The sequence below is a fragment of the Cherax quadricarinatus genome, chromosome 11, assembly GCF_038502225.1.
Source record: "Cherax quadricarinatus isolate ZL_2023a chromosome 11, ASM3850222v1, whole genome shotgun sequence".
Classification (NCBI taxonomy): Eukaryota; Metazoa; Arthropoda; class Malacostraca; order Decapoda; family Parastacidae; genus Cherax; species Cherax quadricarinatus.
This window is the reverse complement of record NC_091302.1, coordinates 46,298,787-46,321,042: the sequence shown is the minus strand read 5'-3', so window position 1 is coordinate 46,321,042 and position 22,256 is coordinate 46,298,787. Positions and strand designations below refer to the sequence as shown.

At 45.0% G+C, this 22,256-nt stretch overlaps 1 protein-coding gene across 1 annotated transcript in view; it reads right to left on the bottom strand.

Moving 5' to 3' along the window:
• The window catches only part of LOC128687481 (uncharacterized), a 97,738-nt gene that overhangs the window by 62,085 nt on the left and 13,397 nt on the right, over positions 1-22,256 (bottom strand). Inside the window, exons 3-7 of the mRNA XM_070084070.1 lie at positions 16,720-16,888; positions 6,478-6,647; positions 5,278-5,491; positions 2,699-2,866; positions 2,046-2,161 (exon numbers count right to left, since the gene is read on the bottom strand). Coding sequence (XP_069940171.1) covers positions 2,046-2,161; positions 2,699-2,866; positions 5,278-5,491; positions 6,478-6,647; positions 16,720-16,888 — 837 coding nt within the window. The remainder of the gene's footprint in view (positions 1-2,045; positions 2,162-2,698; positions 2,867-5,277; positions 5,492-6,477; positions 6,648-16,719; positions 16,889-22,256) is intronic.

Below are 22,256 nucleotides of genomic sequence, written 5' to 3'. Positions count from 1 at the left end.
ACTGGAACAAGACCAACACTACTCTGCTGCTATAAATACACACACTTAAGACTGGAACACCACCAACACTACTCTGCTGTTGTAAATACAAACACTGAAGACTGGAACACCACCAACACTACTCTGCTGCTATAAATACACACACTTAAGACTGGAACACCACCAGCACTACTCTGCTGTTGTAAATACAAACAGTGAAGACTGGAACAAGACCAACACTACTCTGCTGCTATAAATACACACACTTAAGACTGGAACACCACCAGCACTACTCTTCTGCTGTAACTACAGTTAGTGAGACTGGAACACCACCAACACTACTCTGCTGCTATAAATACACACACTTAAAACTGGAACACCACCAACGCTACTCTGCTGCTGTAACTACAAACAGTGAAGACTGGAACACCACCAGCACTACTCTTCTGCTGTAACTACAGTTAGTGAGACTGGAACACCACCAACACTACTCTGCTGCTATAAATACACACACTTAAGACTGGAACACCACCAGCACTACTCTTCTGCTGTAACTACAGTTAGTGAAGACTCGAACACCACGAACACTACTCTGCTGCTGTAACTACAAATAGTGAAGACTGGAACACCACCAACACTACTCGGCTGCTGTAACTACAGTTAGTGAGACTGGAACACCACCAACACTACTCTTCTGCTTTAATTACAAAAAGTGAAGACTGGAACACCACCAACACTACTCTGCTGCTTTAATTACAAAAAGTGAAGACTGGAACACCGCCAATACTACTCTGCTGCTGTAATTGCAAACACAGAAGACTGGAACACTACCAACACTACTCTGCTGCTGTAAATGCAAACACTGATGACTGGAACACCACTAACACTACTCTGGTGCTGTAACCACAAGCACTGAAGAACGGAACACCACCAACACTACTCTGCTGCTGTAACTATAAACAGTGAAGACTGGAACACCACCAGCACTACTCTTCTGCTGTAACTACAGTTAGTGAGACTGGAACACCACCAACACTACTCTGCTGCTGTAACTATAAACAGTGAAGACTGGAACACCACCAACGCTACTCTGCTGCTGTAACTACAATGAAGAATATAACACCACCAACACTACTCTGCTGCTGTAACTATAAACAGTGAAGACTGGAACAAGACCAACACTACTCTGCTGCTGTAACTACGAACACTGAAGTCTGGAACACCGCCAATACTACTCTGCTGCTGTAACTACAAACACTGAAGACAGGAACACCACCAACACTACTCTGCTCCTGTAACTACAAACGCTGAAGACTGGAACACCGCCAACACTACTCTGCTGCTATAAATACACGCACTTAAGACTGGAACACCACCAACACTACTCTGCTGCTTTAATTACAAAAAGTGAAGACTGGAACACCACCAATACTACTCTGCTGCTGTAACTACAAACAGTGAAGACTGGAACACCACCAACACTACTCTGCTGTTGTAACTATAAATAGTCACTTTGAAAAGAACTCTTCTGAACATGCTTCTACACCCACTCTCATTTACACAATATGAAGACCAGGGAGGACATGGCCGTAACTTACACAGTTTTTACAAGGTCTGAAAAGGCTACCTAGAAAAGACTCAGAGGTACAAAACTGGAACAAAAGGACACACGTGATTATAAACGCTAATAAGTAACGTAAACAAGGAAACGGAGAACATAGAGGAAAAAGTAAAGAAATAAAAAATGTGGTTGTATATTTCGTAGCATAACTAAGGCCCTCTTCAGTACCTCTGAAGAGGACCTTAGTTAAAGACCGAAATATACAATCGCCTTTGATTTCAAGTGAGTTTGTCTCTTATTGTTGACTGGTGGGATCCAGATGGTGTTCTCTGGGGAGGGGGCAGGAACACACATTGCTCAACAAGATATTATGGAGGCCTTGTTTCTATCTGTGAAGAACTTTGCTAAGTCATCATTTGATAAAGTTCTCACTTGATAAAGTCATCAATTGACGGAGCGTCATTAAGGTTGATACACGTAATAAAGCAGAGATTGAAACACTCACCAGAGACTTGGGGGCGTCATTAATGTTGATACACTTAGGAACACTGCTAGGGTCAGCCAGCCGCTGTACAAGACCCAGTGTCGTGCTGAAGCTTTCCAACTGACTCGCCGACACTCCTGAAAAATTTCATTTTGTTTACCATATGCCTGCTACACTAGTGTTGTGGTGGTGGTTGTGGGGGAGGGGAGTTGGAGGGTGCGGGGTGATGTCTCATTAATAAAAGTCTTAAAATAAGAAACATCTTTAAACCTGCGTAGTACTATTCTTCCTTAACCTCCCTTCCTGACATCATTCCGTCTCCCTGACATCATTCCCTACCTCATTTCCTGACGCCTCTCTCAACGTCCCTGATATTCCGTACCTCCCTGACATCATTTTCAACCTCCCTTCCTGATATCATTCAGAACTTCCTTTCCTGACATCATTTCCTACCTTTCTGACATCATTCCCTACCTCCCTTCTTGACATCCAGGTAGGTAGGAAAACCACTTTAAAAAATCATATTAATTATATATTGTCTGACATGCTTCTCTTTTTAAATATATAAAACCTGTTAACTAGTTTATATATGCGGACGGATGATCGAGCCTCCACCGGTCATGGCGCTGAGTGATCCCCACAGGTTTAGGATTTTGTGAGAAACAACACAGTACCAGTACCACTAGAAGCGTTGACAGAGGCGTTGACAGGTTGAATGTTGTGAGGATCTGTCATGGCCACCAGAGCACTTATTGCTTGTATCTGTTGCTGCGGGTCGGTCAAGTCAACACCATCCAGGATCCTGTCAAGCTTAGCTGGATTCAGATTTTTTGCATCTTCCTCTGTTAACCAAAAAAAATAATTAAATGTGAGGGTCTATCTAAAGAGATAGTTAAACCTTCAGTCCTTAGACCAAATGTGCCTCTGTCATCCTTTTTGACACCCACACACAGGATGGGTATGATGTAACTCCCACACACAGGATGGGTATGATGTAACTCCCACACACAGGATGGGTATGATGTAACTCCCACACACAGGATGGGTATGATGTAACTCCCACACACAGGATGGGTATGATGTAACTCCCACACACAGGATGGGTATGATGTAACTCCCACACACAGGATGGGTATGATGTAACTCCCACACACAGGATGGGTATGATGTAACTCCCACACTCAGGATGGGTATGATGTAACTCCCACACACAGGATGGGTATGATGTAACTCTCACACACAGGATGGGTATGATGTAACTCCCACACACAGGATGGGTATGATGTAACTCCCACACACAGGATGGGTATGATGTAACTCTCACACACAGGATGGGTATGATGTAACTCCCACACTCAGGATGGGTATGATGTAGCTCCCACACTCAGGATGGGTATGATGTAACTCTCACACTCAGGATGGGTATGATGTAACTCCCAGAACAGGATGGGTATGATGTAACTCCCACACTCAGGATGGGTATGATGTAACTCTCACACACAGGATGGGTATGATGTAACTCCCACACTCAGGATGGGTATGATGTAGCTCCCACACTCAGGATGGGTATGATGTAGCTCCCACACTCAGGATGGGTATGATGTAGCTCCCACACTCAGGATGGGTATGATGTAGCTCCCACACTCAGGATGGGTATGGTGTAGCTCCCACACACAGGATGGGTATGATGTAACTCCCACACACAGGATGGGTATGATGTAACTCCCACACTCAGGATGGGTATGATGTAGCTCCCACACTCAGGATGGGTATGATGTAACTCCCACACACAGGATGGGTATGATGTAACTCCCGCACTCAGGATGGGTATGATGTAACTCCCACGCTCAGGATGGGTATGATGTAACTCCCACACACAGGATGGGTATGATGTAACTCCCACACACAGGATGGGTATGATGTAGCTCCCACACTCAGGATGGGTATGATGTAGCTCCCACACTCAGGATGGGTATGATGTAACTCCCACGCTCAGGATGGGTATGATGTAGCTCCCACACACAGGATGGGTATGATGTAACTCCCACACACAGGATGGGTATGATGTAACTCCCACACTCAGGATGGGTATGATGTAGCTCCCACACTCAGGATGGGTATGATGTAGCTCCCACACTCAGGATGGGTATGATGTAGCTCCCACACTCAGGATAGGTATGATGTAACTCCCACGCTCAGGATGGGTATGATGTAGCTCCCACACACAGGATGGGTATGATGTAACTCCCACACTCAGGATGGGTATGATGTAACTCCCACACACAGGATGGGTATGATGTAACTCCCACACACAGGATGGGTATGATGTAACTCCCACACTCAGGATGGGTATGATGTGACTCCCACACTCAGGATGGGTATGATGTGACTCCCACACTCAGGATGGGTATGATGTAACTCCCACACACAGGATGGGTATGATGTAACTCCCACACACAGGATGGGTATGGTGCAACTCCCACACCCAGGATGGGTATGGTGCAACTCCCACACCCAGGATGGGTATGGTGCAACTCCCACACCCAGGATGGGTATGGTGCAACTCCCACACCCAGGATGGGTATGGTGCAACTCCCACACCCAGGATGGGTATGGTGCAACTCCCACACCCAGGATGGGTATGGGGGTCCTTAATTTATCTATAAAACTAACCAGTTAAATTGCAAAGTTAAAATCTTTGTTTTTACATAAAAATAGAGTCCCGAGTGTCAGAATTTATGATAGAAAGGAAGAGTTAAATACTTGCTGACGTAATAAGAATATTGACAGATCTTCGAGTGTCAACAACCACTCGGTAGATGACTAAATAAATCCTTGTAAGGGGAATATATTAATGAAAAAAACAGTTAAATGTTTGGTTGTGAGGAATTACTTGATGTGGGAACAGGTAACCGCTTGTGTGTTACTTCTGAAAAGGCTTAACAAGTGGTAGGAGCCATCTCACACATTGAATGTCCGGTGGTTCGATCCCCGATGCGAGTGGATACGTTGGGCATGTTACCTTAAGACACCTGCTGTTCCTGTTCACCTAGCAGTAAGTAGGTAGGTACCTGGGTGCTTACCGACTGTTGTGGGTCGCATCCTGGGGGGTAGTTTACTCTTAATAACGCTGGACTTTGAAATGAGCGGAAATAGGATAACAATTCTTAGCCTGTAAAATTGATTTGTGTAAAAAATAATCACTTAACGAAAGTTTACTTTGAATGGCAACAAATTCCTTATCATCTCTAACCAAAGCCACCGAGAAAGAAGACGGTGTTGTTGTCAGGGAGTCGCTTCTGCCAGATGGCTAGTTCGTCAAGGTCTGCCGTGTTAAAGTCGCGGTACACGGTGTTGTTGGAGTCTTTGTGGCATCCGATCATGATCTCTGGGGGGTTCAGGGGCGGCAGCCTTGTGCAGTTCACACCATACTGCCTGTAGAACACTCTCCTGTCGTTGATCATACCCTGAGAACACAGTAGGCAGGTCACCGGTGTACATAAATTGTTCACAGAACCAACAAGTTAATAAATTATACACATGTGCTATACTTGGATATTTTTATTGAGGAAACGTTTCGCCACACAGTGGCTTCATCAGTCCATTACAAAGGAGAATGTTGAGACACTTATGCAGCATATGGGAATCTTTATTCAGGAAACGTTTCGTCACACAGTGGCTTCATCAGTCCAATACAAAGAGGAAGGCGTAAGGAGAGGAGGAGTATGAGGTAATCAGTCCCATTGACTCCAGGCTGAGGGACTGATTACCTCATACTCCTCCTCTCCTTACGCCTTCCTCTTTGTATTGGACTGATGAAGCCACTGTGTGGCGAAACGTTTCCTGAATAAAGATTCCCATATGCTGCATAAGTGTCTCAATCTTCAACTTGTCGGTTTTTCAAACCATTCATCACAAAGGAGAATGGTTGAACCTCAGAAGGACTTTGTGATAATCAGTCCGTTAGCCTGGAGTCGATGTAAATAGTCCATCAGTGATGGACTGAACACATCGACTCCGGGCCGAGGGACTGATTATCACAAACTCCTTCTGAGATTCAACCATTCTCCTTTGTAATGGACTGATGAAGCCACTGTGTGGCGAAACGTTTCCTCAATAAAGAAGAGCAAGCGTTCTCCATGTGTCTAATTTAGCAAGTGAGTGATGAATACACTGGGGGGGAGGGGGAGCAGCGTTATATTAGAGAACACATCTATGAGTAAATCCACATAATAATCCACATAATCTAAAAATATATATATCTGTAAATGCATTTGAGAAATGATAGTTGATCTGGAATCATAAATCGTGAGGTTAGATCCTCGCACTCAGCAGCAACTGAGTATTCTTCTAATACGATTGTTTTTGAGTGCACGTCTCCCGTTTTCCATTATTTATCATATTCGATAATGAGTGACACAAGAAAAGGCGGACAGAATCAAAGAAGATTTACCTCGAGGCCGTTGACAGGATCCCACCGCAAGGCAATGTTGGTCCAGGTGTCGTTGTAGACGGCACCCACTACCATCTCCTTCCAGTACATGGTGCCCGTGGAGACCAACCCCACCAAGAAGATGCCTTGATGGTAGAGTGCCACACCTGGGTGCCCCTCATCGTCTCCACCTGCGCCACCCACAAAACATTATACTCTCACTATACTCCAGCGACATGCTAAAATTATACAATGCAGTTGAGTTTCTGTCACTAATTTCTATTATTCCAACATTACTGCAAGACATACATCGAGCTGGTTTGTATGGACATACGGGACCTCAACTGCTATACGCAGACATAATGTACTTTGTAATAAAGTTGGTAGAATTACCGGCAATATGTAAAGTAAAAGGACACAAGTGCAACTAATGTGACATTATTATTGTGGCAACGTTTCGCTCTCCAGGAGCTTTGTCAAACCGTTACAAACAGTACATGGACACAGAGGGTATATATACACACAGCTGCTGGCATGGCCGACGCGGCAGGTTGTGTAGCGGGCTAGCTGCTGGATTTTCAAGGATAGCTCCTGGTCAAAGAGGATGACCAGGTCCCTACTTAACAGAACTCAGTGTGAATGCTTTGAGAAGATACCAGAGCATCGAACGGACATCCCAGTGCATCGTTTCAGCGTAAATAGTTGAAGTGTTGTGCAGTTTTAGATTATTTGGTGTTGTTGAATCAGGACCAGTCAGCGCTTCCCCCCCTCTCCGCTGGGGGGGGAGGGGGTGTGTAGTAAACAGTGACCCTCTCACAACGCCTCACCCCTGCCCGTCTCCCCCGCCTCACCCACCCAACTCCCAGCGCCACCCCATCTTTAGAGGGTACTTCTCCCCTAACCCACGATGTCAGCGATGGCACTGCAGGGAGTGCCGGGCTCACAGGAACTTCCACTACAGGGACAACATCGTGGAGTTCGACCGCGAGGCAGCTGCCAGGTGTGCCACAGGCATGTGTACTCAATTCCTCAAGCTTCAACATCCGTGCACACGAGGGCCTGGGATCTTCAGTCAACTTGGCGTCCACCAGGACGCTGACATGTCCCTAGAACAGCTCTCCATCGGGCTGCTAACGGAGTCACTGGCTTCTTGGACCTCTTGGGGAGGGTCGATGGCGCTCGTGCAAGCAGCAGATCCCTGGGCAACTTGCTGCTGTTTGCAATGGCTGTCTGCCGAGGAGAGACAGGCACCTAGCAACATCTGTTGTTGGGGCAATGGATGAATTCCCTGCTATGTTTGTTAACTGCTCATTACTCTGTAATTTGTCTATGATTGTAATCATGTCATAACGTGTTTATCATTCATTACCTTTGAAACTTGTCATGATTGTGACCAGCTCTACCTGGAGCTCATTACCTTTGTAAATTCTCATGATTAATGTGTTTATGATTCATTACCTTTGCAATTATTCATGAGTGTGACCAGCTCAACCTGGAGCTCATTACCTTTGTAACTTGGTCATGATTATGACCAGATCTAGTTCATTACCTTTGTAACTTGCTCAGCTATCAAAACTTTGGAGTTCAGTCCCTGGACCAATTATGTACCTCTGTAATCTTTTGACTACCGCCCACAGGATGGGTATGGGGTGCATAATAAACACATTAAACTATTAAACTAGGGTATATATAGGCTCAGAGTGAGATGTAATACTAGTGATAGTAGCAGTGATATAACTTGTAGTAGTAATACAATATGTTAGAACAATTAACTCACACATGAGTAAAAGGATATAAAAGCTATAACTTGGGTAACATAACAAATATTTCTATTGGAGGCTGGATAGAGAAGGTCTGTTTCAATGTTCATCCTCTGTAATGTGCTTTGTGTAGTATTAACAGGAGAGACTATGTGATGGCAGAGCACATTTACGCATGTAGGAACGATAACTTGAACAACGCCTGTGTACAACACCGAAATTCCACCAATCATCTCATGAAATTCAGGGACGCCCAATTAGTGATCAAAGAAACTAATTTCCGCAGAGGCAAGTGCATCGAATCAGCACTAATAGCTGTTTCTAATACAATTAAACAAAACAAAGGCAGCTTCACCATCTCTGAAGTCTTAGCAAGAATCCTCCTGAAAACAGTAAACTCTGCCATCACATTGTCTCTCCTGTTAATACTACACAAAGCACATTACAGAGGATGAACATTGAAACAGGCCTTCTCTATCCAGCCTCCAATAGAAATGATGAAAGTTAAGACACTTGTGCAACATCTGGTTATCTTTATTGTAGACGTTTCGCCATCCAGTGGCTTTATCAATACAGATTCTTGGACATAATTAGAAAAAGAGAAGAACTATATACAAAAGATGAGGTAATCAGTCCCTCAGCCTTGGAGGTGGTGTTTACAGCACCATGGTTGTAGAGAGTCTGAAGCATAGATCAGGATCGGGATCGGACTCACAGGTAAGTACCCACGAGGGGCGAGGGGCAAGTGGGGACAGTGCGAAGAATAGACGGTGAGAGGAATGTCTTGAGTCGAAGAGAGAAGAGTCAGGACTAAACCCAACTGCTAAGCCTGAATGACGATGATGAAAGACGATGTAGAGACAACAGGAACTCTGTAGGAGCTGACTGCAACTTGCTGGATGGAAGATTTCTGCTTCTTGATGGTGATTGGTGGCTGCAGGCGACAAGGGAGGAGCTCAATGTTGATTGGTCATTTCATAATGGCTTGGTGATTATCTAGACTTGTGGTGTTTTTTTTTTCTGTTTTTCGAAATAACTGAGTGGTGTTCCATTTTCAATACGTCTAAATTGTTGGAGAGGAATTCTTGAGAGATGGGTTAACGAGTGTCGATATTTAGGGTTTTCGATTAATTTTTCAGCATGCTTAATAAGGTGTGAAAGTTCATTTCCACAAGCAGCTTTAGTTCCACAAGTAGCTTTGGTATCTTCAACAAACTTGACTGTTTTTTGGATGAGGTGAGATTTGAGTTCAGCTGGCTCCATGACTTGAGGATTATTTTCTGTGGTACAGAAAAATATACCATGCCAATCGAGTACATCCTTATATGTTTCAGGATTAGGATGTGATATTGGGTCTTCGGATGTTAGTGTTGGTGCTGGTGAAGGTATATTTTCCACTTCAACTTCTTCTTCTTCTTCTTCTTCATCTTCAATGGACGAATCAGAGGATGTTTCTGGTGGAAAGGCTTCTGATTGGTCAGTTTCGTTGAGGAGTGGAGGCGATGGAGACTTCTCATTGGACGTTGTTGGAGTGACGTCACTAGTTGTTGATGGTGTTGGAGCTGCAGGTGTAGAGGTGTTGATTAAGTCCTTGGTGAATTTTAGTATTTCTTCCGAAGGTGGAGATGCTGGGAATATGAATGATGGCATATTATTTAGTGCAAATAACTCATTGATGGTCGAGTTAAAAGATCCAGGTACAGCCATATTTTGCATGTGAGCGTATATGAGACAGTAGTGGATCTTGGTTACGTCACAAGCTGGAGGAGTGATGATGGTGGAGGCTGGCTGAGTAGTAGCTTGAAGTAATTTCGTAGTATTAGCTTGGATCTTTGCAATTGCTGCATACGTTGGTGTGTTGCTAGTAGGTTTTTTCTTTGCTGCTTCTTGTGTTTTCTTCACAATATCCTTACGTGTAGGACATTTTGCTGCCAGTGTATGGTGGTCGTTACTTTTACAGTTTAAGCACGATGGTTGTGGTGGAGTAGCAATGGTGCAGGAACTGAAGGTGTGTCCCTCACTACCACATGTAGTGCAGAACTTCTTGTCTTTTACTGGACATGCTTTGGTGGTGTGATGGTAAGAATAACAGTTCCAGCAGTGTTGGATGTACTGATATCTCTCTGCTTCGATGTAAGTTGGACTGATGAAGTAGTAGTAAACAGCAAGACCTTCGTTCAGGGCAGTGGCAGCCATGTTAACGTCGGTGAAGGTGACCTTGAGCATGGACGATGCATTCGGGATTTTTGTGATGCTGTCAACAGTAGCCCAAGTATTTTGAGTCTCGATGGATGTCTTGAGTTCTGCAGGTGATAGAGACGTCAGAATCTTGTCCAGTTTTTTGAGGAATACTGATTTCCTGGCCTTGAGGGCAGGAGATGACATAACAGTAAACCCTTGAGCAGTGAGTGTAGTGGTGGCATCTGTAGTGAGTAGCTTCTCTGCTTCAGCATCATCGTGACACACAACAATGAATGCTTCTTTCAGAGACAAAATGGTGTTGAATTTAACTTTCAGTGTTCCTTGAACAACAGTTGCAAGAGCAATCTTCGTTGAATCATCAACGGTACCACTTGTTGGCTTGATCTTGACACGATTTGCGTAGCTCATCGTGCAAGTCAAGGTGAAGACAACGCTGGTAAAGGTTCCCCTCCCCAACGGGGATCGTAGGGAGACTGAGTAAGTAAGGAGAGCTGCTATGACCTGCCAGGGCAAGAGTCAAGAGCAGTAAGGAGACTGGCGCTTATATAGGCGTCAGTGAATAGGGATGTGTAGCAGACGAGGGCATAGTCACTGGTAGGCGGGATTCCCCAGTGGAAGTAGGTCCTTCCCAAATTGATGGGTTGAACGAACGAACAAGTTCAGGTAAGATCCCAATGAGATGAGGGGGGAAGACGGGACAGACGAAGAATAGCGAAGGAGAGGAGTGTTCCTAGTTGATAAATTAGACACATGTGCAACTCTTGGGTATCTTTATTGAGGAAACGTTTCGCCACACAGTGGCTTCATCAGTCCATACAAAGGAGAATCTTGAAGAACAGGAGGAGAATGAGGTAATCAGTCCCTCAACCTTGAGTCGATGTGGTCAGTCCATCAATCTTGAATAGAATACGGCATACGGTTTGTAGATGAACCATTCATCTACAAACCTGTCAGACACTGCAACTTCTTGGGATCTTAATACTTGGGAATTCTTCGCTTGCCTAATTCTTGGGCACGACCTACTTCAACATTGAACAAATGTTACACGACCTATGACTTCTGCACCTCTCCTGCCAACGGTTTATAAGCTCCTTCTCAGCACGTATGCCGTATTCTATTCAAGATTGATGGACTGACCACATCGACTCAAGGTTGAGGGACTGATTATCTCATTCTCCTCCTGTTCTTCAAGATTCTCCTTTGTATGGACTGATGAAGCCACTGTGTGGCGAAACGTTTCCTCAATAAAGATACCCAAGAGTTGCACATGTGTCTAATTTATCAACATGTCGGTTCTCTGAACCATTCATCTACAGTGTTCCTAGTTGTAGAAATAGAGCCAGGGCTTAACCCAGCAGCTGAGACGATCGTGGGATAGAGCTGGAGAGAACAGGACTTGGCTGAGAATGTGGACGACGTGGGCAAGCTGTGCAGGCTGCATCATGGCGGTTGATCTGTAGATCTGGTCGGCGATTGGTTGCTGGAGATCGGCGGGAAGCGGGATGGAGAGGGAGGCATGTTTCAATATGATTGGTTAAGTATGCGGAGAGGAGAGAGGGTCAGCGTTGATTGGTGGATAACACTCTTCATATCTGCGTTTTGTTAGTTTTTCGTTCCTGTCGTAGAGCCATTTTGAAGTCTTTTGAAAACAGGTTTTGATAATAAACTAAGTTTGAGCAGACTTTTGCTGTCTTTTTCTAAGTCTGCAATTAGGGCAGTTTCAGTGTGGGGATTGCATCCAGGAGCAACAGTGTACTTGATACTACCATGGTGTATGGAATAGATGACCTGAGGTGCATATAACGACGGGGTGTGAGGGTTATATGTATAGAAGGTGAGGGGTTCAGTTGGTCTAAATATTGTTTCCTCTCCCATTTCTTCAGGTCTTCGAGTATCTTGAGGTGGATTTTCAGGAGGAAGTGTCTTAGCTTTCTTGGCTTTTGGTGGTTAAGTTGGAGATGAAGCAGGTGGTTCGTTAGTAGTAGTAGCAGAGGTGGAAGACTCAGGTGATTGGTCCACAGCGGTGGTGATGTTGGAAGTCGCTGATTGGTTGTTTCTTGGAGATGGAATTTCAGGTGTTGTGATGCTGTCTAATTCTTTGGTGAGCTTGATGTCGGCAGATGGTGGAGAGTCTGGGAAAGTAAAGTTTGGCATGTTGTTCAATCGGAAGAGCTCGTTAATAACAGTGTTGAAGGACCCTGATAACGCCATATTATGCATGTGTGTATATAGCATACAGTAATGAATTTTCGTAGGTTCATAAGCTGATGGAGTAGTGGTGGCGGGTTGCGTAGCTTTTAAAAGTTTTGTTGTCGGCCTGGAGTTTGGTGATGGCAGCATAAGTAGGTGACTTGGAAGGTGTCTTCTTCTCTTCTGCTTCTTGGCATTTTCTCAGAATTTCACGACGAGTGGGGCACTTTGCAGCGAGAGTATGGTGTTTGTTTTTGCAGTTGAGACACTTAAGTGGGGCAGTAGAAGTACAAGTCTTGGAATCGTGGCCTTCAGACCCGCAGGTAGAGCAGAACTTTTTGTTTTTTTGTGGGGCAGTCTTTTGTAGAGTGTAGGTAAGAGTAGCAACTCCAGCACTGAGTAATATGATGGTACCGCTCAGCTTCAATATGACTGGAGTTAATGAAGTAATAGTATATGGCCAGGCCTTCAGCCATAGTTTGGGCAGCCATTGTCACATCAGTAAAAGTGATTTTCAGCATGGAGGAGGCAGTAGGAATCTTGGTGATGCTTTCAGTTGTAGCCCAGGGATTTTGTTCTTCTATGGAGGTCTTTAAGTCTTCAACAGGTTGTATGGTAATCAGTTTGTCAAGTCTCTTCAAGAAGACAGTCCTCTTAGCTCGTAAGGCAGGAGAAGACATGACTTTGAAGCCACGGTCTGATAAAGTGGACAAAGCAGAGGAGGTCAGTAGTTTTTCAGCTTCAACATCTTCTTCACAGACAATAATGAAGGCTTCGTGGAGTGAGAGGATGGTATTAATCTTGACCTGTAGACCCCTGATTACCACAGCAAGGGCAAGCTTGGTGGAGTCATTGATCGTACCACTGGATGGTTTTATCTTGACTCTGTTAGAGAAGCTCATCTTGGAACAGTATAACAGTCAAGGTGACACACACAGGAGATAACCTGACTGTGATGGGTTAGTTGTAGAGGTTGTGAAGAAGGTCATGTAGATGTCCTCTGAATCAAGATACCATGATGTTGCAGTGCCTTAACTTTCATCTTGTCGGTATTGTATACCTGTCTTGCACATCCAATAGAAATATTTATCTAACCCATTTGTTAGGTTACCCAAGTTATAGCTTTTATATCCTTTTACTCATGTGTGAGTTAATTGTTCTAACATATTGTATTACTACTACAAGTTATATCACTGTTACTATCACTAGTATTACATCTCACTCTGAGCCTATATATACCCTCTGTGTCCATGTACTGTTTGTAACGGCTTGACGAAGCTCCTGGAGAGCGAAACGTTGCCACAATAAAAATGTCACATTAGTTACACTTGTCTCCTTTCACTTTACATAATGTACTTTACTTGGCATACATGTATGGTATACCTGGGTTAGACAAATGTACTTTACTTGGCATACATGTATGGTATACCTGGGTTAGACAAATGTACTTTACTTGGCATACATGTATGGTATACCTGGGTTAGACAAATGTACTTTACTTGGCATACATGTATGGTATACCTGGGTTAGACAAATCGTATTTTACGTGTTAGTCTTAAAAACACTCATCAACATTTACAAACTCACATAAAGATTTCCAGTTTTATTAACAAAAAGAAAAATGACTAAACCTTATTTAACATCCACTAAAGATTCATTATACTTCGAGAAATTCTGCCAAGAATTTTTAATTTACACGTATAGCGAGAATTTTTAAATGCCAGGAAATGCCCCACATCGTTCTGAAATGCCGAGACAGACATAGTTACTGAACTAACATCAGGAAGACAGTTCTTTCCCTCTACACAGTATCTTGTTGAGTTCCCTGTACCGTAGCAATGAACGAAAGTGTCTTCCCTCAGGGACGCTTCTATTGTTGACATGATTCAACAAGCTCATTAACGTAGATAAATGGTTTAGAGAACCGACAAGTTGATAAATTAGACACAAGTGCAACACTTGGAGATCTTTACTGTGGAAACGTTTCGCCACACAGTGGCTTCATCAGTCCAAGATAGAGAAGAATGGTTGAAGATCAGAAGGAACTTAAGGTAATCAGTCCCTCTCAGTCTGAGGTCAATGGAGACTGGTTAACTCAAACTCCATCTGATCTTCAACCATTTCTCTCTGTCTTGGACTGATGAAGCCACTGTGTGGCGAAACGATTCCACAGTAAAGATCCCCAAGTGTTACACATGTGTCTAATATACACAAGCTCATTAATCTTGAATAATCAGACGAGGTACACTTACCGGAGGAGACCAGGTACACTTACCAGTGGAGACCAGGTACACTTACCGGAGGAGACCAGGTACACTTACCAGTGGAGACCAGGTACACTTACCAGTGGAGACCAGGTACACTTACCAGTGGAGACCAGGTACACTTACCGGTGGAGACCAGGTACACTTACCGGTGGAGACCAGGTACACTTACCGGTGGAGACCAGGTACACTTACCGGTGGAGACCAGGTACACTTACCAGTGGAGACCAGGTACACTTACCAGTGGAGACCAGGTACACTTACCAGTGGAGACCAGGTACACTTACCGGTGGAGACCAGGAAGACCAGGTACACTTACCGGTGGAGACCAGGTACACTTACCAGTGGAGACCAGGTACACTTACCGGTGGAGACCAGGTACACTTACCGGTGGAGACCAGGTACACTTACCAGTGGAGACCAGGTACACTTACCGGTGGAGACCAGGTACACTTACCAGTGGAGACCAGGTACACTTACCAGTGGAGACCAGGTACACTACCAGTGGAGACCAGGTACACTTACCAGGAGACCAGCTACACTTACCGGTGGAGACCAGGTACACTTACCAGTGGAGACCAGGTACACTTACCGGTGGAGACCAGGTACACTTACCGGTGGAGACCAGGTACACTTACCAGTGGAGACCAGGTACACTTACCGGTGGAGACCAGGTACACTTACCGGTGGAGACCAGATACACTTACCGGTGGAGACCAGGTACACTTACCGGTGGAGACCAGGTACACTTACCGGTGGAGACCAGGTACACTTACCGGTGGAGACCAGGTACACTTACCGGTGGAGACCAGGTACACTTACCGGTGGAGACCAGGTACACTGGTGGAGACCAGGTACACTTACCGGTACCGAGTGGAGACCAGGTACACTTACCGGTGGAGACCATGTACACTTACCGGTGGAGACCAGATACACTTACCGGTTACTTACCGGTGGAGACCAGATACACTTACGGTGGAGACCAGATACACTTACCGGTGGAGACCAGGTACACTTACCGGTGGAGACCAGGTACACTTACCGGTGGAGACCAGGTACACTTACCGGTGGAGACCAGGTACACTTACCGGTGGAGACCAGGTACACTTACCGGTGGAGACAAGGTACACTTACCGTTGGAGACCAGGTACACTTACCGGTGGAGACCAGGTACACTTACCGGTGGAGACCAGGTACACTTACCGGTGGAGACCAGGTACACTTACCGGTGGAGACCAGGTACACTTACCGGTGGAGACCAGGTACACTTACCGGTGGAGACCAGGTACACTTACCGGTGGAGACCAAGTACACTTACTGGTGGAGACCAGGTACACTTACCGGTGGAGACCAGGTACACTTACCGGTGGAGACCAGGTACACTTACCGGTGGAGACCAGGTACACTTACCGGTGGAGACCAGGTACACTTACCGGTGGAGACCAAGTACACTTACTGGTGGAGACCAGGTACACTTACCGGTGGAGACCAGGTACACTTACCGGTGGAGACCAGGTACACTTACCGGTGGAGACCAGGTACACTTACCGGTGGAGACCAGGTACACTTACCGGTGGAGACCAGGTACACTTACCGGTGGAGACCAGGTACACTTACCGGTGGAGACCAAGTACACTTACTGGTGGAGACCAGGTACACTTACCGGTGGAGACCAGGTACACTTACCGGTGGAGACCAGGTACACTTACCGGTGGAGACCAGGTACACTTACCGGTGGAGACCAAGTACACTTACTGGTGGAGACCAGGTACACTTACCGGTGGAGACCAGGTACACTTACCGGTGGAGACCAGGTACACTTACCGGTGGAGACCAGGTACACTTACCGGTGGAGACCAGGTACTTCAAGGGAAAAGTCTGGTAGTTACTGGCGCCCATGAACTCCTGCAAGCTGAAGTTGGATCTCTCCCAGATACTGATGCTAAAGCCTTGTGTACACTGAGCTGGGTCGTACATGCAGCTATTGTTGCTGGCGAAGTTCTTGTCTGAGACACACTGCAGCAGAGATAGGAGGTGAGGACAGGGTAGGTGAGAACAGGGCAGGTGAGGACAAGGTATGTGAGGACAGGGTAGGTGAGGACAGGGTAGGTGAGGACAGGGTAGGTGAGGACAGGGCAGGTGAGGACAGGGTAGGTGAGGACAGGGAAGGTGAGGACAAGGTATGTGAGGACAGGGCAGGTGAGGACAGGGTAGGTGAGGACAGGGTAGGTGAAGACAGGGTAGGTGAGGACAGGGTAGGTGAGGACAGGGGAGGTGAGGACAAGGTATGTGAGGACAGGTTGGGGTAGGACAGGGTAGGTAAAGACAGGGAAGGTGAGGACAGGGTAGGTAAGGACAGGGTAGGGGAGGACAGGGTAGGTGAGGAGAGGGTAGGTGAGGATAGGGGAGGACGGGATAGAGGATGACAGGGTAGGGGAGGACAGGGTAGGGGAGGACAGGGGAGGGGAGAACAGGGTATGTGATGACAGGGTAGGTGAGGACAGGGTAGGTGAGGACAGGGTGGGTGAGGACAGGGTAAGTAAGGACAGGTCAGGTTATCATGTGGGAGTTCGATACGTGGATTAGGGTAGAAATACTCACGTAGGCTGTTATACGTATAATCACTGTTATGTGGACAGAGCCCGCAGCCGTTACCTTCCTCCTTGGTTACACTCGTAATACTGACTAGGCGGCTGGCCAGTACCCCGTAGTGGGTGTTTTGAAATAGTGTCAGCTCAGCACAATATGGAGACCGTGACTCAAGACGGTTGGTCGTTTGAGTCAACGGACGGTTACTGGTAACTGGTTACTACTGAGACTGGTAACTGGTTACTACTACTGAGAGCTCGGCGACGCTAACGTATGTCGTCCCGACATACAACTAATACAAACTAGAGATGGCAGGTATACGGCTTGGGCTGATTCTATACAATGTCAAAGTACACAACATGAAACATTATAGATACATAAGTAGAACATTGGAATGAAAGCTTACGTAACTGAAACTGTAATGTAATACAAGGTATACTATAGTACAACTTAAAACTCAACAAATGAACAACGAACTCAACATTGAGATTACAAGTGATAAAAACAAAAATTTTGATCGATCGATCTGTATTCATGTGATCTACGGATTCTGAGGAAGGAATATATACAAAGAAAGAGTGTTTAACAGAAAGGCAGATTCGGTGCACGCAAATCTAGACTGTTAACTCTCAGAATGCGGAGAGAACATGAACACAAAAAAAAAATTCTTGAATACTGATAAGTTGATACTGTAATTATTCATCTATACAGGTTATTTACATTTAACCCCAACTCTGCTAGGGTGTGATTGACATATGCAGAATGGGTGTCCTCTCTGGGAGGATCAAATTCTGTAGCATTGGCTAACTCATGCTGTATTTGAGGCAAATCTGAATTGGAAGTTACAAATGATACTTGAGGATTTCTCAATACCTGTCGTGTACGTAGGGAATAACGACATTCAGGTTGATCTTCTGACTGAGTATCAGAGGAAGAGAGTACAGGATCAGGAGGATATTCAGAGTCTGTCACATTAGTCTGGGTTGGAACATCATTATCATCACATACTAACTTCATATGATCCAAATGCGATTCTTTATACTGACCAGTACTAATCTCTCTAACCTTATACTTATTTCCAGTGATATGTTCAACTACTCGATAAGGACCAACAAACCTTTGATCAAGCTTTGGCATAGCAGACGTTTTGTTAAAATTAGTCAGCATAACTCTCGAACCTACTTTGATTTTGGATGGCTTTGATCGAGTGTTTGCGACTCTTGTGAATTCAGCTGTTGATTTATGAAGTGTTTCACGGATTCTTCTAAAAACACTTTGAGCTAAGCTGGTACGAGTTGCTACGAAATCATCAGGGTTGTAATTTGGTTTCGGATTAGAATATAACAACTCATAAGGCAAACGTTTATCTACACCATACAATGCATAATGTGGAGTGTCACCTATAGAAACATTGTAAGCAGAATTTATAGCACACTGCACATCAGGTATAACTTCATCCCAAGTTTCACTATTGGGATTGATAGTGGCTCTCAATACATCAAGTACTTTCTTATTGGTTCGTTCCGCTAACCCATTGCTGGCAGGATGATGAGGAACAATGGTGGACTTAGAGATCTTGTACAAGGTACACAAATTTTCAAGAATTTCATTACAGAATTCACCTCCATTATCTGTTACTAGGGACTTAGGGGTGGTATGCCTGCAGATAATGCGTTCTTTAAACGCTTTAGCTACTGTCTCGGCAGTCTTATCTGCAATAGGAACTAACTCGCAATATCTGGTGAAATGGTCTACCATAACACACAGATGTTTGTTACCTTGGAGGGAACATCGGAAATTAGTTAACAAATCTAGCGCAACTCTTTCCCAAGGTTCGCTAGTAGTTGGATACACTTGGATTGGATTAGGACCATTAGCATTACCTTTATGTTGCATGCAGACACTACATTTCCTAACATACTCAGAAATATCAGTTGCCATTCGAGGCCAAAAGTATTTCAATCTGGCTTGTTTTACTGAACGATCCATACCAGGGTGTGCAACACCTGGTACATCGTGAACTAGCTGTAAGGCTACATTCACTAGTGACTGTGGAATTACTAACTGGTATACTCTTCTGCTTGGAGTACCCAACTCGGCTGTTCGATACAGTAATTCTTGGTTCATGAGAAAGTCACTGATGGGTGCTGGTGGCTTCACAGTCAGAATAAGATCTTCCTGGAGCAGGAATCGAATCACACCAGACCACATGGGATCTGTTCGTTGAGCATTCTTTACATCTTCAGCACTAAATGGAGGGTCTGCAGTTACTATACTAACATGTCGCGATAAGGCATCTGCGACTACATTTGACTTGCCAGGTAAATGCTCAAAGGTGGGATTGAACTCTTGGATAGTCAAGGTCCATCTAGCTAACCTTCCAGTAGGTTGTTTGTTCTGGAATAAGGGTATCAGTGGAGCATGATCTGTCAAGACATGAACAGAGTACTGATAAATAATGTCTCGGAAGTGCTTTAAAGACCATACTATTGCTAAAGCTTCTTGCTCAGTTACTGTATAATTACGTTCAGCCTTTGTAAGGACTCGGCTAGCAAATGCAACTGCGTTGTACTTGCCATCGGTCTTCTGAGCTAGTACGGCACCTATGCCAATTGAACTAGCATCAGTTGTCAGATAGAAGGGCTTAGAAAAATCTGGAAATTTCAAAATTGGAGCAGATGTTAGCTTTTCTTTTAGAGTTTGGAATGCTCTTTCTTGACGGAAGGTCCAAACAAAAGGAGCATCTTTCTTAAGCAACTCAGTTAGAGGAGCAGCTATGGAAGAAAAATTGGCAATGAAAGATCTATAAAAACCTGCTAAGCCCACAAAGGATCTTACGGCATCAGCAGTTTTGGGAGTTGGAAAATTTAGTACTGCAGTTACTTTACTTTGGTCAGTCGTAACCCCTCTAGGAGTGACTACGTGACCAAGAAACTTAATTTCTGATCTGAAAAATTGACATTTTGACAGTTTGATCTTTAAATTGGCTTCTTCAAGCTTACCAAGTACTACATCAAGTCTTTTCAAGTGTGTATCCACGTCTTTAGACATGACGATTACGTCATCTAAGTACACCATAAGTGCATTACCTATGAGACCTCTAAAGATATTAGTCATGAGCCTTGAGAACGTGATAGGGGAAGATCGTAATCCAAATGCCATACGGAGGAAGTGATAATGACCTGTAGGAGTGGAGAATGCAGTTAGCTCTTGGCTGTCCTCGTGAAGAGGGACTTGCCAAAACCCTTGTAACAAATCTAGGGTTGAAAAGACTTTGTTATCTCCAATATTACGTAAAAGATCACCCAGTACAGGGAGTGGAAAGCGATCTGGAATGGTTTTTGCGTTTAACTTCCTAAAGTCAATTACTGGACGCCAAGTACCATCCTTCTTAGGTACTAGTATCAAGGGTGCATTCCAAGGTGAATTGCTAGGTGCAATAACTCCATCATCAAGCATTTGATTGATCAATTCTTCTGCGACAGCAACTTGTGAATGAGGCATTCTGTACGCAGGTATGTAGATAGGTCTAGTACCAGGTTCAAGTGGAATACGATGGGACAATAAGTTCGTTATACCCATCTTCTCACCTGGTAAAGCAATGGCTTTACGACGTTTGTTCAACAGAGTCAACAAACGCTTGACTTCATCTGGGAAGTCAGTGGGAGCTAAGTCTTTCTCCTCAACTGGTGGAACAGATTGATCCAGTGAGGTGGATGAGGTCTCCCCGGCAGAAATAGCACCGACCCACTGGTCAGGTGACAACTCATCCTCTACCTGAACAGGGTAAGGATAGTGAACAAGGTCAACAAGATTGGTATTTGCTCTAAGGCGAACACTGTGACCCGAAGTGTTGGCCAGGTAGAAATGGATCTTACTATCTCTTACAACATGTAAGGATGGTTCAACAAATAGACCTTTTACTTTGCAGGAATCACTGTCAACTAGGACGTTATCACCATCTGGAACACTAGGAACAACGACAGACACTCTAGTGAGAGCACTAGCCGCAACAGAAACGTCTTTCTGCAGACGGCATGTGACGTCAACAAGAGATGGCATTACTCGTTGCAAGTAAAGTTCTTCTCAAAGCGTCCCCTGGGAAGGAACGAATACTTGAACAAGTCGCCATCGCAAGGATAGTCGCACTATCCTGCGTGCATGATATTGTGGCTGGGGTCCAGACAGGAGTGACAGTATTACCAGTGCCTGACCGCTCGGCTACGTTAATAAGTAATTCACGGATCTATAGGAACTTAATCTGAACTTCACATTTCGCAGCACTTGAACAAATCTCAGATACAAGCTGTGAGAACAAACACATTGCTCAAAGGCTAGGTATTGTCTTTCAGTCAGTAAGGGAATGTTGGTACTGTGGACTGAATCATATTGACTTTGACTGGCATGATACACTAAGTGAACGGAGACCGTGACTCAAGACGGTTGGTCGTTTGAGTCAACGGACGGTTACTGGTAACTGGTTACTACTGAGACTGGTAACTGGTTACTACTACTGAGAAGGTGAGTACAGGTCAGGTGAGGACAGGTCAGGTGAGGACAGGGCAGGTGAGGATAGGGTAGGTGAGGACAGGGTAAGTAAGGACAGGGTAGGTGAGGACAGGTCAGGTGAGGACAGGGCAGGTGAGGATAGGGTAGGTGAGGACAGGGAAGGTGAGGACAGGTCAGGTGAGGACAGGGTAGGTGAGGATAGGGTAGGTGAGGACAGGGTAGGTGAGGACAGGGTAGGTGAGGACAGGGTAGGTGAGGACAGGGTAGGCGAGGACAGGGTAGGTGA